The sequence below is a fragment of the Raphanus sativus genome, chromosome 5 (genome assembly GCF_000801105.2).
Source record: "Raphanus sativus cultivar WK10039 chromosome 5, ASM80110v3, whole genome shotgun sequence".
NCBI lineage: Eukaryota > Viridiplantae > Streptophyta > Magnoliopsida > Brassicales > Brassicaceae > Raphanus > Raphanus sativus.
The window spans coordinates 12277789-12293013 of record NC_079515.1 but is presented as its reverse complement, the minus strand read 5'-3'; the positions used below and the strand labels follow the sequence as shown (position 1 = coordinate 12293013).

The window sequence follows — 15225 nt, the reverse complement described above, 5'->3', positions numbered from 1 at the left end:
CTCAAATTGGTCTCCTCATGGGAAGCTTTCAGAATATATTGGCACTTCTGGTTCAATACCCTTCCCGGTCGACAAAAACGCTACTCCTGCTGAACTATGGGAGGAGGGAGCTTGGATCGTCCCAAACGCTAGGTCTGATAGGCAGCTGGAGGTTATTTCCTACCTTTCTACTCTGACACTAAACGATTACAGTGATGAATTAGAATGGTGGCCTGGAAATCAGAGTCGTGTTATATTTAACATGGGCGCAATATATCATTTACTTCGCCCATCTACTCCTGTTGTTTCTTGGCACAGGGAAGTGTGGTTTTCAGGTGGGATACCAAAACATATGTTCCTAGTCTGGCTGATGGTCAAGAACAGATGCCCTATCCGTGACAGAATTCTGAGCTGGGGATTGCAAACGATGTCTTTATTGTAATGCCGAAGACGAGTCAATTGTTCATTGCTACTTTGACTGCAACTTCACCTGGGAGATCTGGAGAACAATAGCAGAAAAATGCAACTTTACTTCACTCAGAAAATGGAACGCTCTCCTCCCTCACTTAACAGCCACACGTCAAACAAGGTTCGCAAGACCCTTCTCCTCCTTTGCTTGCTAGCAACGCTCTATACACTCTGGACAGAGAGAAACAATCGACTGCACAGTGCTCAGTTTACTTCTTCAGATGGTCTAGTTGCCCAAATAAAGCTGATGGTTAAAAACAGGATCTCGAGCTTAAGGATTGACAGGCCATAATTCTCTTCCTCGAAACTCCAGTTATGGTTCACTACATAACTTCTCTCATTTCAAACTCTGATTCAAGTTTGTATCTTTTGCGATATGATAGACTACTTGACTTACTGTGGGTACCTCTGTAAAAAATTTCTTTTCTCTTGCAATTTAATAGTTAAGCTTTTCTAAAAAAACAGTTTGTAGTAAAGTTGAAAAATATATATACACATGAAATTACAAATATTTTACACATTTATATATAATTTGGAAAGGGAAAAATATCCGCACTTTAAAAGTGCAGATAAAAAATCTAGTTTTACATTAAAATCATATTCCACAAATTTAAGCTCAATTTCATCATTAAGCCCATTTAGTATTTAATAGTTTGCTCCACAAATTATACTCGATTTCGTCATTAACTCTTGTTTGTATAGTCTAAATGCTTGATCTTTTTGAGATCTAACATTTGAACCATGTACATAATAACTACAGTAGCATATGTACATTTGTTGATGAGTAAACTATATACTTTGTTGTTGAGAATACACAACATACATCAAAGACATTTTTTCTTTGAACCGTCTATAGATTTAGTATAATACTTGATGTTACTCAACTAAAAGTAACTCTCCCAAATCTTGATATGTTATTTATTAAAAATTTAATTGATTACCAAAGTGCATATAACTTGGATATATAGTAAGAGACTACATTCCTTACTATTTGATATGGATATGCACTATTTGATTGTTGTCAAGATCTAATATTACATTAAGTCCTATACATATTGTCAATGTGGGATTTTCTCTCCAACAAAAAAAAGACTTTCAATCTTAACTAGATCTTGACCCGCACATCCGTGCGGGTTTTCTTATACTATAACATTTTAGTTTATATAAAAAAATTATTACTAAATTAATGTAATTTATATATATTATATAACTTTAAATGTCTATATTCATGTGGCTTATAATGTCATTACAATTAATTTTATACATATTTTATTTCGGTAAAAAATATTTTGAGAGTATTATGTAACAATACTATTTTACATAAACAATATTTCTTAGAATTTTCTTAAACAATATTTATTTATATTTTAAATAAAATATTAAAATATTAAAAAAATATGATGATTAACTTATGTAATTTGATAAACTTTCTAAAAGATGGTGTAATTAAAAATACCACACATGAAAAATGTTATGACTTTCTTTTAATAGAGAAGATACATACTTCTAAATCTTTTGATAAACGATTTAACATTTTATTTTTTATTTGAATCACTATTTTGGAAAACATATATTTCAAACATATTCATGGTATAAAAATCACTCCAAAAATCAATGTACGGTTGACAAAAAAATCTTATATCTTGGAAAACATATCCTATAATATACCTTTTTCACAATTTTTTCTTTTAGATTTTATATTTTTTAGTAAATGAAAGATTCCAATATTTTAGGTTAGAGAAATATTAGGAAAACATCTAAGATTTTTAAGGAAACTAATATTTATTATGTGTTTTGTAAATTCATTTATTAAAATTAATTATTTTTAAGAGTAAAATTATGAGTGGTATTAGAATGTAATTACAATATTATTTTACGAGTAATCCATATTTGTACTTCAATTTTAATATATTAGATGTTTTAGCCATACGTGACTAAAATATGCTTTCACATATTTTTATGTCAAAGAAAAAATATTAGGGATTTGACCATGATACACGAGTGTAGGTGATCACATTGAGATGATCCGATATTTATGTTATCTCCAAAAGAAAGTAATGTACTGTTGATTTTAGGTATGATTATATATGTGCATCCATTAGCCACATCATGTTTACTTAATCTGTCACTTTTTACCAAAAATGAAAAATCTTAGCTGTTGAATTTTTGCAGTCAAGATATAATTAATGCACTTATTAGTCAATTCTCTAACCAAAATATTACCATTGCATTCATTAGTCATTTCATGTATTACATAATTTTTCCAGCTAAAATCTAACCAAAAAATGAGAAATTCTTAGACGTTGAGTTTTTCTAGCCAATATCAAATCATTGTATTCATTAGTCACTTTATCTTACATACTTTGTCATTTTATACCAAAAAATGAAAAAAAAATCTTAGCCGTTGAATATTTTCAGCCAAGATCTAACCATTACATTCATTAGTCATGTCTTACATAATTTGTCATTGTCTACCAAAAAAAAGAGAAACAATCTTAGCCGTTGAATTTTTCTAACCTAGATCCAACCATTGCATTCATTAGTCACTTCATGCACACATCATTTGTCTTTTTTCACAAAAATTAAATAATTCTAGCCATTTAATGTTTCCACCAATATTCAACCATTGCATTCATTAGTCAATTCATCTCTTACATCATTTGTTGTTTTCTATAGAAAAGACAAAACAATTTCAGCCATTCAATTTTCTCAACCAAAAAACTAACTATCACATTTATTAGTCACTTCATACTTTATATAATTTATCATTTTCAACAACAAAAAAAAAAACAATCTCAGACATTTAATTTTTCCAACCAAAAATAAATATTGAAAAACAAATCAATATAGATTTTGACATAATCATCATTAAATTTTAATATTGAAATATGTTATCTTTCAGTATATTTTTAATCTTGTTATAATGATAATTTCATTTCACGATAAAAATATATTAAAGAATATTATTAACTGAGATTATATTATCATAACTTTTTCGTTAAAAAGAACTATCAGTTTAATCAATCTATTCAACAATTCTTATGTTAGTGAGTTGTGGAAGTATCAGTTAATCGTTCATACAAAAAGAGAGAATACTATAGCATAAATTTTATGAAGGTAGATGTCATAAGATAATTAGTGATAAAAATCAATCATTAAGAAAAAATACTTTTGATTATATTATTTAATTTGTTTTCCATTTATGTACTTTCAGTTACTCCAATTCACTATTAATTACACTAAAATCTTTCTTTTAAAATTTAGTTACTCTCAATAACTATTTTTGGTCGGAATCTGAGTTAATGTTCACCAACCAGACTCCAATCCAAAAGAAAATCATAGACAAATCTGCTTTTCTTTGCATATCACTTTAAGGCTTCGAATGGTAAAAGCGGTTCAAGCAGTGCAGATCAAGCGGATTAAGCGGATCAAGCAGGAGAAGTGCATATCAAGCAGATCAAGCAGGAGAAGTGCAGATCAAGCAGGAGAAGTACAGAACATGCAGGAGAAATGCGGAACAATCAGGACAAACAGTTATTATAGTTTTAAATGAAAAAAATCCAAATAAAGTAGATTAAATGTTTAAAAGATTATAATAAAATATATCAAAGTACATAATATATAAATATAATATATAAATAACAAAAATTATTGCACTAAATCCATAATGTCACAATTTTAAAATAAAAATTTAATGATATATATCTTCCATTATTGTTCATATTTCAATTATATTACTATATATTTTCATAATACATATCATAATTAAGTATATAAATGAAATATACATCTCTCTTCATAAGTATACATATTTAAATTATATTACCATATATTTGCGTGATACAAAATATACATCTCTTACATTAGTAAACATATTTAAATTATATTACTATAGATATACATAATATATTGAAATATGTATTATATTAAAATGATTATTTTAAAAAGTAAAAACTATATGACAAAAAATAACAAGTAGAGAATGATAATTTTGTATTATTAAAATTGTAAATAAAATAAAGTAAAAATATTATATTCACAAGATTAGATAAATATATTTTAAAGTTATATGTTGTAACAAAGTTATTTATTGACAAAAAAAAAGCAGATCAACATCACCAAATGTTAGCGGATGAGATCTGCATTGCTTTTTCCACAAAAAGATAACAAATATTGAACTGCATGTAGATCTCCGCTTGAACTGCTTTTACAAAAAGAAAATAGTGAATGGTGAATGCAGTGCGGGAGAACTGCATGTGGCGGGAGAACCGCATTTGTCCCGCTGTTCCATTCGGACACTAACAAGAAATAAAAAGGAAATGTTAGTACTTGGAGGTATTAAAATACCTCTGCTGCTGACAACAGTTGTCCGACCTTTAACTTCGAAGTTCCCGTACGAATCAATCTGAACCAATGGGCATTGAAGCATACTTATCTAAGATTCTAAAGAATTTACCTAAAACCGTAGAACTAGTAAAAGTTCCCAAAACATTTTCACTTTGACCCCTCATTATTTCAAAAAACTACAATAAAACCCGGTCCCACTTCCAAATAGAAGCAGATGAAAACCCTTTGGGAGAAAAAAAAAGAGAAAGTTGAAACGTTACCGCCAAAGGAAACAAAAGTAGATGACTAATCATCTTCTTCTTCCCTCCATGGCAAAATCTCTCTGCTAGGGTTTTCGATTGCACTCTCTCTCTCTCTCAAGCAAAATCTCTTCTTAAATTGAACCATGGATATGACTACTTGCGTCGGCAGAAGAACTCGTTCGAAGACGGAGTCGTACTTGAACTCGCTTCTGAATAGATCAAAGGGGATCGATGTGGAGAATCAATCAAGGAGTAGGATTGAGAGGCGGAAGAAGAGAGATTCCCTGCGCGATGCTGCTGTTTCTCCGCCGAAACCTAAACCGAAACGGCGACGTGAAAAGAAGAGGAAAGATGACGACGTCGATGATGTCGAGTTCGTGGAGACTATCTACCCGAAAGGTAAGGAGGAGGATGATGATAATGTAGGTTCACCATCAGTGATTGCTCCTAGTTTAAAATCGAAATTGCCTGATCGAGATAGGAACTGTGCTTATACTGTGAATTCGATTGATGAGGAGGAGGAGAAGAAGGTTACAGAGACGGACGAGGTTGTGAGTCTAAGTTGTGGTTCCGAAGAAGACTCAGGAACTGAGGTTTGTGGTGAAGATGACTATAGTGATGAAGAAGAAGAAGAAGATGTTGAGTCTGACTCTTCTGATTACATAAAGGAAAGCTCAGATTCTACTTATACAGGGAGCTCTGATAGTGGTTTTGATTGTTCTGATGATGATGATGAGGTTGGTGGTGATGCCAGAAACACTGCTAAAGTGAAGAATAAGAGCCCAAGTGAAAGAGTATACAAGAGGGAGAAGCGGAAGAGTTATTATAAGAAGAATGATTTGGATGTATTTAAGCTGCTAGCAAAATCTGTTTGGGAGAGAACAAAGATTTTTGATGAAGACATCTGCTCCGGGGATGACGAGGAAGAAACAGCAGCAGAGGTTGATACTAGAGAGGATCCAATAGCTAGAGAGAACTCTGGTGAATATCCAGTAGTTAGAGAGAGGAAACGAAGGAGATACCATAGGGAGAAAAAGAAGAAACACTTGAATGTGACTGATCAGGTGGGAGACTCTGTTTGTGAGGATGGTGGTGAGAGTTTTGGTGTTGGTGGAAAACCTTGGGTTTCAACTCATGTAAACCTTAGATTTGGTTGTGAGGAGGAGCATGAGCCAATAGAGAAAACAGAAGAGGAGAAGGAGATAGACAGGTTGTGGGAAGATATGGCCTTAGCTTTATCATTGGAAGGTGTACACTCTTCTACTCATTATAAAGTAAGAATACTGTTTCTCTTGTTTTTTCTTTTCCTGATGATCATGCTTTTTTTGTTGGTCATTGTTAAGACAAGAAATTGAATCTTTTGCTTTAGTGTGGAGATGTCTCATGTAGCAACGGGAAGCATGACTTCGTACTTGACGAAGAAGTTGGTCTAAAGTGCCGCTACTGTTCTTATGTCTCCGTCGAGATCAGAGATGTCTCCCCCACTATGGTAGCATCATTTGTGCTAAAAAATATGTACTATACTTGCTGACATTGTTTTTTAGTTCTTTCCTCTGCATTTTGCAGGACAAGTATCGTGCTAACATTAATGACAAGAAGACATGCAGTGACAAAAAGGGTAGCACTTTACTTGACAGCCTTGATTTTGAAGCTTCAGACCGCAGCAGAGATATGGAGTCTTCGAAAAATACACAAGGAACAGTCTGGGAATACATCCCTGGCATAAAGAATACTATGTACCCACACCAACAAGAAGGCTTTGAATTTATGTGGAAGAACTTAGCTGGGACAACAAAACTTGACGAGTTGAAGAGCTCAGTAGGAAAAGAAAGTGGCGGATGCATTATCTCTCACTCCCCTGGAACTGGTAAGACGCGTTTGACCATCGTGTTTCTTCAGTCATTCTTAGAACAGTTCCCAGAGAGCCATCCTGTGGTCATAGCCCCTGCTAGTTTAATGCTTACTTGGGAAGAAGAGTTCAAAAAATGGAATTCGAACATTCCGTTTTATAACATGAGTAGTCAAGACTTCTCAGGGCAAGAGAACCAATCAGCTGTCTCGCTTCTAAAGGGAAATAGGCACCTTAGGAGAAACAAGGATGCTGTCCGTATGGTTAAGCTATATTCTTGGACGAACAAGAAAAGCATTCTTGGGATCAGCTACAATCTGTATGAGAAGCTCGCCGGTAATAGGTGCGCCGGCGAAGTACAAGAGTTTAGAAAGATGTTGCTAGAGTTGCCCGGGCTGCTGGTCCTTGACGAAGGCCACACACCGAGGAACCATAACAGTTGCATTTGGAAAGTGCTCACTGAAGTCAAAACGTTGAAGCGCATCATTCTTTCAGGGACACCGTTCCAGAATAATTTCAAGGAGCTTTCTAACGTATTGTGCCTGACAAGACCAGCTTATGCAGATAAGATCTCTTCGAGGCTCCAAGACCTCACAAGGTTGAGCCAAGAAGGCAAAAACGGGAGGTTCGATGAAGAGGTTGGAATCTCGGAGCTTAAGGATATGATTGCTCCTTTTGTTCATGTCCACAAAGGTAACATCCTGAGAGAAAGCCTTCCCGGTCTTAGAGACTGTGTGGTGATGTTGAACCCGCCTTTTCAACAAGAGAAGATCCTGAAAAGAATTGACCATTCTCAAAACACGTTTGAGCTTGAGCACAAGCTTTCAGCTGTTTCGGTACACCCATCTCTGTATATGTGCTGCAAGCAGACCGACAAGGAACGGTTAACAATTGGGCCGGTAGCATTGAAAGTCCTGGAGAGCCTTAGGCTTGACTCCAAAGAAGGTGCGAAGACTAGGTTCCTGATTGACTTCATCCGCTTCAGTCAAACAGTGAACGAGAAAGTCTTGGTGTTTAGCCAGTACATTGACACTCTAGAGCTGATCAGAGACCAGCTGAATGCTGTATTTGGCTGGAAGGAAGGTGAAGAGATTCTCTATATGCATGGTCAGCTTAAACAAACAATAAGACAGCATCTGATCAACAACTTCAATAGACCAGACAGTAAATCTAAAGTGCTACTAGCATCAACAGGAGCGTGTTCCGAGGGTATTCATCTTGTCGGCGCTTCGAGAGTTGTCCTCCTCGACGTTGTTTGGAACCCTTCTGTTGAGAGGCAAGCCATAAGTCGAGCTTACAGGATTGGTCAGAAACGGGTTGTGTACACTTACCATCTTATGGTCAAAGGCACAACTGAATGGGGAAAGTACTGTAAGCAAACCAAGAAACATCGCATCTCCGAAATGGTCTTCTCTCCTACCAACGAGAAGGACAAGCTTATTGAAAACGATGTTGTGTCTGAAGATAAAATCCTGGACGAGATGGTTCGCCATGAGAAGCTGAAAGATATGTTCGGGAAAGTACTTTATCGCAAAAAGGAATCTGATATGTTTACCGACATCCTCTGATGGTAATGTCATTTTGTTTCTGTTAATACCTCTCATAAGACTCTCTCAAACGTTTATATATTAATAACGCTCGCTCGAGTTATATGCGATTATACTAAGAGATAATCTTTAGCTTGAAAGATTTCATTTGCAAGGGTTCTGTTTACAAAAGGGGAAGAACTAAAATAATAACTAAAACCATGGCTAACACTAACGAAGGTCGAGGCTGCAACCTTGGTGAGTTTCCTGTATCAATCATGATAGGAAACTCGCAATGATCATCAGAGGGATTTTCATCAGTGATCAAACCCAACCCCAAGAAGTCACAGTCCCATGTTTTCTGATCGTGCATCTGATAATACATATTAAACGCATATGAAGCATTACCCACGTTGGTAAGGTGGTTGCAAGAGGAGCCATACCCAAGTGCTGTGCAATCAGATAAGCTACAAGCGTAGTCGACGTTATCAGCCAAGTCATCGAGGTTAAACGCGTTAGTGCCAAGAACACACCAAGTTTTAGGAAGATACTTCACGTCTTGTACAGGAACCAGGGTCTTATCATCACCTTTACCAGACAAATCGAGCTCGTATTTGGGTCTACCATCAAACTCGAAGATGCCCCAATGCCTCTCAAAAGTCCCCGGAGCGATACTCTTTGCGTCTTCATCGATAAGGCTGAAGAGATAAACATCCATGATCACTCCTTTCCTCGCGGGAGTTCCATTACCAGACATAGCATGCTTTACCATTCCCTGGTTGAATCTCTTTGCACTCTTTGCGTTAGCGTTCTTGTCTCCATCCGTAGGCCATCCAACTTCTCCCACGATGATCTTCATCCCCAAGAAGCTGTATCTTTCCATAGCACAAACCAAAGTGTCGAGGTTCGCATCAAACACATTAGTATAAACCAAATCTCCATCTCTCAAAGAGTTGTTACTCCCATCAAAGAAGGCGAAGTCCACAGGGAAGTAAGCGTTTCCGTAAAGACTTAGAAAAGGGTAGATGTTGACTGTGAAAGGAGAATCGTGTGTATACAAGAAATTGATAATCTCAATCGTTACATCTCTGAGCTCAGGTCTAAAGTCTCCAGCTGATGGAACAGGGTTTGATTCGGGAGAAAAGTAAATATCTGCGTTGAAAGGAACCGTGACTCTCACGTTTTTCAGATCAGCTTCCTCGAGTGCTCTTTGTATGTTGACGAGAGCTGGTAATGTGAACTCAACGTAAGTTCCGTTATATGTCTGAAGGAAAGGCTCGTTTCCGACAGCTATGTACTTGATGTTGACTCCACCCTGGTAAGAATAAGCGGTGACGTTCTCTTCTACCCATGAAGCTGCTACGGATGGATCTTGAGCGACTTCTTTAAGCAACCGGTTTGGTATACCGATCATGACTTCGATTTCCGAACCAATTAGAGAGTTTAAGATGTTTTGGTCGGCTTCGAAGAGTTTCAGTTTAGTGAACCCATTGTCCTTTAGCATCTTCACCACGTTTTCAGGTGGAAGCTGGTGACTCGCCATTGTTCCCCAGTTCACTCCTACACTAGTATTGCTGCAAGAGGCGATGGAGACTTGTGAGACAAGAAATAGACATAGAATCTGATGAGAGAAGAAACTGTTTGTTGATCTTGATCTCTGTTCTGCCATTTTGTCTCGTGTCTTTTAGATGAATCTTTTCTCTTTTCTTTATGGGGTTGTAATGGTGTTATACAAGGAAGAAGATGAAAGGTGATTGGATCTGTGATTTGTCCTTGATTCAGTTAAAGGAGCAGACACAACATGCAAAACAGCCATTGTCTTTGCGGAAACACTTTCTGCATGCCTCTTTGACAATCCACGTAGCATTTGACCACCACATACTGTATTACTTGAAAAAAAAATTCACATAATAGATGATTCTTTTTGTTGAAAGTTAAAAAACATGTGGCATTTTATGTAGATGAGCAATGAGCATATATATAACAACGATCAGGAATTCAACGTTATCAATTTGCGCAATTTAGCTTCCATCCGCCTTCTCTTCCATACATAGTATCAGACTTCGAATGAAAAAAAAAAGGATTTATCAGTGCAAAACTATATATCTAATGGTAAAACAAGCTAAGAATCTAGAAATAAGCTAAAAAAGATGAGCTCTTGGGTAAGGTAATTGATTAGAGATGATTGACTTCAGACTTAGATACTAGACATCATCGACTAACATATGCTCTAAAAGTCTAGATCTCGTTTAAATAGATTAATCCACTTCCGTGACAGAAACCCCTATGCTTATCATGCTTAGAACATCAACTCCCGTTGGCCTAAAACAAGCAAGCATGCATGAATCACAAGTCTACTAACGACTAAACATCTCGGGCATCAAATTCCGTTGGCCAAATATGTAAAGGACAATACTAAGTTTGTTCAAGCATTTCAACAAAACACCTTCCGGGCGTGAAATAGCTTCGAATCTAAATCTGAGAGATCAAATCAAATCTAGCATTAAGAACCCTTAACAAGCTTAAAACAATGTTAATCTAGTCATAAGCATCATCAATCATCCATTTTTCACTCTAATCTACCAACCCGAAAGCTCTAAAAGACTACTCACTAAAAGTCATGAAAACCCAAGAATCTGATACTGACCCTTGAAGAATCATGTTTAGAGACTTTGGCCCCATAACTTCCATTTTGTGCAGTTTGGTCCATGATTTCGCCCCAAAACTCCTAATCGTGCATTCCAGCCTCTGTATATGCAATATGTACCTATGCAACACCTAATGAGGCCTAAATGCAACTCCTAGACACTAAAATGATCAAAATCAATAGCTAAAACCATGTAAAAATACTATACATCACATATGTTCGTGGATACTAAGAGCACAATGTATCTGAAACTGAGGGCCATTTTTGATATGTATTACGAAAGAATAAGAATTTTGCTTTTGTTGGTTTGGTTCTTGTGAGACCATGAAAATGGAGACTCCATGAAGTTGAAGTAAGATGTTAAATAGGGATAGGTTCCATGGTATTGCCGATTGTGGCAATAAGATGAATGACGACAATGTTTGCACTCAGACAAGGGAGGAGTTTTCAGATGAGTTCTTGAAGAATTATATTGCTCAAAGGAAAGCTAGTAAAAATGTTGAGAAGAGTCATTATGAGGATCTCAATCGAGTCCTCGGGATCCAGAGAGTTGATTCTGGTGTTTCAGATGTTGCTGACTCGCCTTGGATGTACCAAACAGCATCAGATGTTTCCTTGCCTGTAAAACTGAAGGGTCTTTGCAGTTTTAATTAAGGGAAAGATCTTACCAGTCTGGTGATGGGAAGCTTAAATACATTGGAGGCGAGTCTGATAATATCAGACGTCTAAAACATGTTGGATTGAATGAGTTGATTCAAAAGATATTTGCCAGGAGAAGATCTTGATGCACTAATCTCCTTTCGCTCTGATGAAGATCTACTTCACATGATTGAAGAGTATCAAGAAGCTGAAGAGAAGAGTGGTTCCAAGAGGATAAGAGTGTTTCTTGTGTCTTTAACTGAGATACAGAACAAGAACATAAACCAAAACACTCAGCATACAGATATTGAACATTATCATTATCTTTCAGCTCTTAATGGCTTTGTGGATGTGAGTCCTCAAAAGAGCTCAAGTGGGAAAAGTCAAGCAACAACACAATTTGGAACTGCTTCAGGTTATAGCCCAACCTTAAGTCTTCTAGACTCTCCTACTTCTATTCATTATATGCATGGGATTCAGATAGCATATGACCTTCCATTTACTTCATCAGCACACAAGAGACCCAATACCGACACTTCTTACTTTGTTAATCCATATGGAATCTATGACAATAACTTCCCCTTCATGGTTGCTCCAAACCTCCATGGCAAATGGTAAGAGAGAAGTCACCTTATTTGGCAATGTCTTTTGGTTCAGAGAAATGGGAAGAGAGTGACTTCTATTTCAAGAATCCAGAACTAGGAAAAAACGAGATTCAAGTTAAGAAATGGATGAACCATGAGGATCCTAATACCATAGAGTGGTCAGGATTGCTTCCATCGGTTCACTAGACTCTGGAAGCTCTGTGTTCTCTTTATCTACCAATACCAACGTGAATCTTGCTGATATTTTGGTTAGAGAAGACAATCTTGATGTACTCCCACGTACTAAGAGATCTCTGATGATCTTTCCAAAAAGAATCTGCTCGGTCCAGGGGTCATAGTTGAGGATGTAACAAACGATGCTACGATTGTTCCTCGTTTACATATTAAGACAGATGATAACAACTCCTATACAAGAGACGGAGATAACACAAGTGTGTATTATAAATCAAGAACGTAGGTAACTTTTTTTTCTAGTAGAGTACTCTTTGTGTGGCTATGATGCTATCTTTTATCATGCAGGAAAAATACTGAAGATACAATTGGAGAAGCTGGAATCTATAACTTACAGGTGACAAAAAAAATTCAGACAGTTGGTTCTGTTTTAAGTGTTGTTTGTCGTTGACTTTGGTCTTTGCAAGTTCAGATTATAAAGAATACAGATTCTGAGGAATTACATGAGCTAGGATCTGGGACGTTTGGAACTGTTTATTATGGGAAGTGGAGAGGAATGATGTTGCAATCAAGAGGATAAAGAATAGCTGCTTCTCTGGTAGATCATCCGAGCAAGAACGACAGGTTTTACTTACCTAAGTCGACTTTATATCATGTGTCTCCTCCATTAGCTTCACACTGATGGTTTTGTACAGACGAAAGATTTCTGGAGGGAAGCTAGGATCTTGGCGAATCTTCACCATCCAAATGTGATGGCCTCTTATGGGGTTGTGCCAAAAGGACCTGCTGAAAGTATGACAACTATGACTGAGTTTATGGTTAATGGATCTTTGAGACATGCCTTGTAGAGAAAAGATAAGTACATCTACTGGGTAATAGCCTCAACAATTCCAAACCAATTGAAATTATTGTTTAAAAATTCAATTTTGATCTCTTAAACTGTTTCTTAGGATATGTTTTTGTAAACACTATTTTTATTGATATATGAATGTAACATTTCAGCTAAATAAAAAAGTAAACAAAACTCATAATTGGAAATTATGAAAAGGATGTATTCACACCACTGTGAAATTGCTTCTCCCCAAAAAAGGGTATAGCTCATATCTTACACCACAATTCGTACCCAAAACTCTTGCTCCTTGTTTAATGTCACTGTTTTTGAAAAGTTTTTTGATACTCCATTCCAGACAACTCTTACAATCTAATGTTAGTTGTATACACTGCACCATTGCGTACAGTTTATTTTTTCCAAGCTTCTTTTCTCCTGCCGCGTATAAAAAGATGTGATCGCCCTCGATTGTTTTCTCGACTTTAAGTGTGAGCTCATATAAAAAATCTCTCACCCTCTTGGCAAAAAAAATTCTATCCCCTCTCACGTTATTTGAGTTGTACATAGAAAAAATATTCTCGTAATTAGTTTTAATTAGATCTTCTTCTTTGATTGTAGTAACAAAGAGAAAACATTGGTCGTACCATATGATTCCTCCTTTGTTCTTCGGACATCTCTTACGAAACTGCATTAACAACCATATATATTTTTATCATTTTAAATGGTGATTTAACATTCTGTTAAAGCTTTCTTCTCCTAATCATTTGTTTAGTAAATGATTATTTTGATGAATAGGAGAAATGTTAAAAGTAAGGCTTTAAAAGAAACCACACTTGTATAAATAGTTTCAACCTTTATTAACATAGTTGCATTTAATGAAAATATTGTATATTTAATTCGGTTTCTACACAATGTTTATGATAAATTGTGATGTCTATTTAAAACTGACTTAGTCGGGTCTAGATATCCACATACTTCAAGGTATACGGATCTGTTAGATCCATGTTCTGATTATTCATATTTGGATTGATAAGTTTTTGATATCAAGATACTGGATATCAATCTTAATATTAAAATAGCAGTAGATATTCATAATTTGATATGAATCCTTACAAATAGTGTTTAATATTAAAAATAATATCAAGTTAAATTTTTGTAGCATCATATAAAATGAAATAAAATATTCATAAATTTATTTTTCAGAAAGTAAAATTAATATTACAAAATAATTCAAAAATGAATTTTATGTATAAGTTTAATGATATCTTTGATCAATTAATAAAAAAAACTACAATATATTTACACAATCCATATATCCCTATTTTTAGTGATCCGAGGTTCTATCACATGGGTCTGACCTTTCGGATATCTGTATAATTGGAGTGGATCTAGAGCAGATCTTTGATAATTTTTCTACCCCTAACTATAAAAATGTCAAACTATTTCAGCTGATATCTTTCTAATTAACACTGATCTGATTTTTCTCATGTAGTTATATCTCTTTTGGCCTAGAGATAAGGTTTTACAACACCGCAAAACTAATCTTTATATTTCTATATATGATAGTTGATTTACCTCCGAGATTGCGGTGTCAGTACATGTATGGCATTTAGACCCAATAGAGTCACCACGACACTGGAGAGTGATAGTAAGAAAATTGGGAGTAGATCCAATACTTGTGTATGCGAAACCGATCATACCAGAAGCATCACTACTAACTGAACGAAAGAGACGGTTAAGGTTATCCTCATACTCACTTCCAGAGGTATATTTCCCTTGATCAAGGAGGCATTTGTGATTGAGATACTCATTGGTAAGGTTTAATGATGAAACACTATGTATCATGAGAAATGGCATGCCCAAAATAGAGAAAAGAAAATGTTTGAATAAAGAATATGGAGTTTTCATTGTTTTAGATTGTTA

At 35.5% G+C, this 15225-nt stretch overlaps 3 protein-coding genes, 1 long non-coding RNA gene and 1 pseudogene across 4 annotated transcripts; 2 read left to right on the top strand and 3 right to left on the bottom strand.

Moving 5' to 3' along the window:
• Nucleotides 1-4423: 4423 nt before the first annotated feature.
• LOC130495069 (uncharacterized) lies at nt 4424-5166 on the bottom strand. Its single transcript, XR_008934329.1, has 2 exons — nt 5055-5166; nt 4424-4852 (listed from the first exon to the last, which is right to left on the bottom strand). It is a non-coding gene; the product is annotated as an uncharacterized LOC130495069 (long non-coding RNA).
• On the top strand, nt 5025-8579 carry LOC108863565 (SNF2 domain-containing protein CLASSY 4). Its single transcript, XM_018638029.2, has 3 exons — nt 5025-6310; nt 6406-6525; nt 6603-8579. The coding sequence occupies exons 1-3, from the start codon at nt 5180-5182 to the stop codon at nt 8451-8453; spliced, it is 3102 nt and encodes a 1033-aa protein (XP_018493531.2). The 5' UTR covers nt 5025-5179; the 3' UTR covers nt 8454-8579.
• Nucleotides 8580-8595: 16 nt separating this feature from the next.
• Nucleotides 8596-10148, bottom strand: LOC108863566 (glucan endo-1,3-beta-glucosidase 8). The gene has a single exon (XM_018638030.2). The coding sequence runs from the start codon at nt 10078-10080 to the stop codon at nt 8596-8598; it is 1485 nt and encodes a 494-aa protein (XP_018493532.1). The 5' UTR covers nt 10081-10148.
• Nucleotides 10149-11382: 1234 nt separating this feature from the next.
• On the top strand, nt 11383-13438 carry LOC108858225 (uncharacterized; annotated as a pseudogene).
• LOC108860343 (putative cysteine-rich repeat secretory protein 37) lies at nt 13430-15225 on the bottom strand. The gene is made up of 2 exons (XM_018634238.2): nt 14878-15225; nt 13430-13987 (listed from the first exon to the last, which is right to left on the bottom strand). The coding sequence occupies exons 1-2, from the start codon at nt 15208-15210 to the stop codon at nt 13529-13531; spliced, it is 792 nt and encodes a 263-aa protein (XP_018489740.1). The 5' UTR covers nt 15211-15225; the 3' UTR covers nt 13430-13528.

Coding starts and splice junctions, on each gene's coding strand:
- LOC108863566 (XM_018638030.2), bottom strand. CDS start 10,080: ATGGCAGAACAGAGATCAAGATCAACAAACAGTTTCTTCTCTCATCAG.
- LOC108860343 (XM_018634238.2), bottom strand. CDS start 15,210: ATGAAAACTCCATATTCTTTATTCAAACATTTTCTTTTCTCTATTTTG. Junction 13,988..14,877: donor CTGACACCGCAATCTCGGAG/GTAAATCAACTA, acceptor TTGTTAATGCAG/TTTCGTAAGAGATGTCCGAA.
- LOC108863565 (XM_018638029.2), top strand. CDS start 5,180: ATGGATATGACTACTTGCGTCGGCAGAAGAACTCGTTCGAAGACGGAG. Junction 6,311..6,405: donor ACTCTTCTACTCATTATAAA/GTAAGAATACTG, acceptor CTTTTGCTTTAG/TGTGGAGATGTCTCATGTAG. Junction 6,526..6,602: donor GAGATGTCTCCCCCACTATG/GTAGCATCATTT, acceptor TGCATTTTGCAG/GACAAGTATCGTGCTAACAT.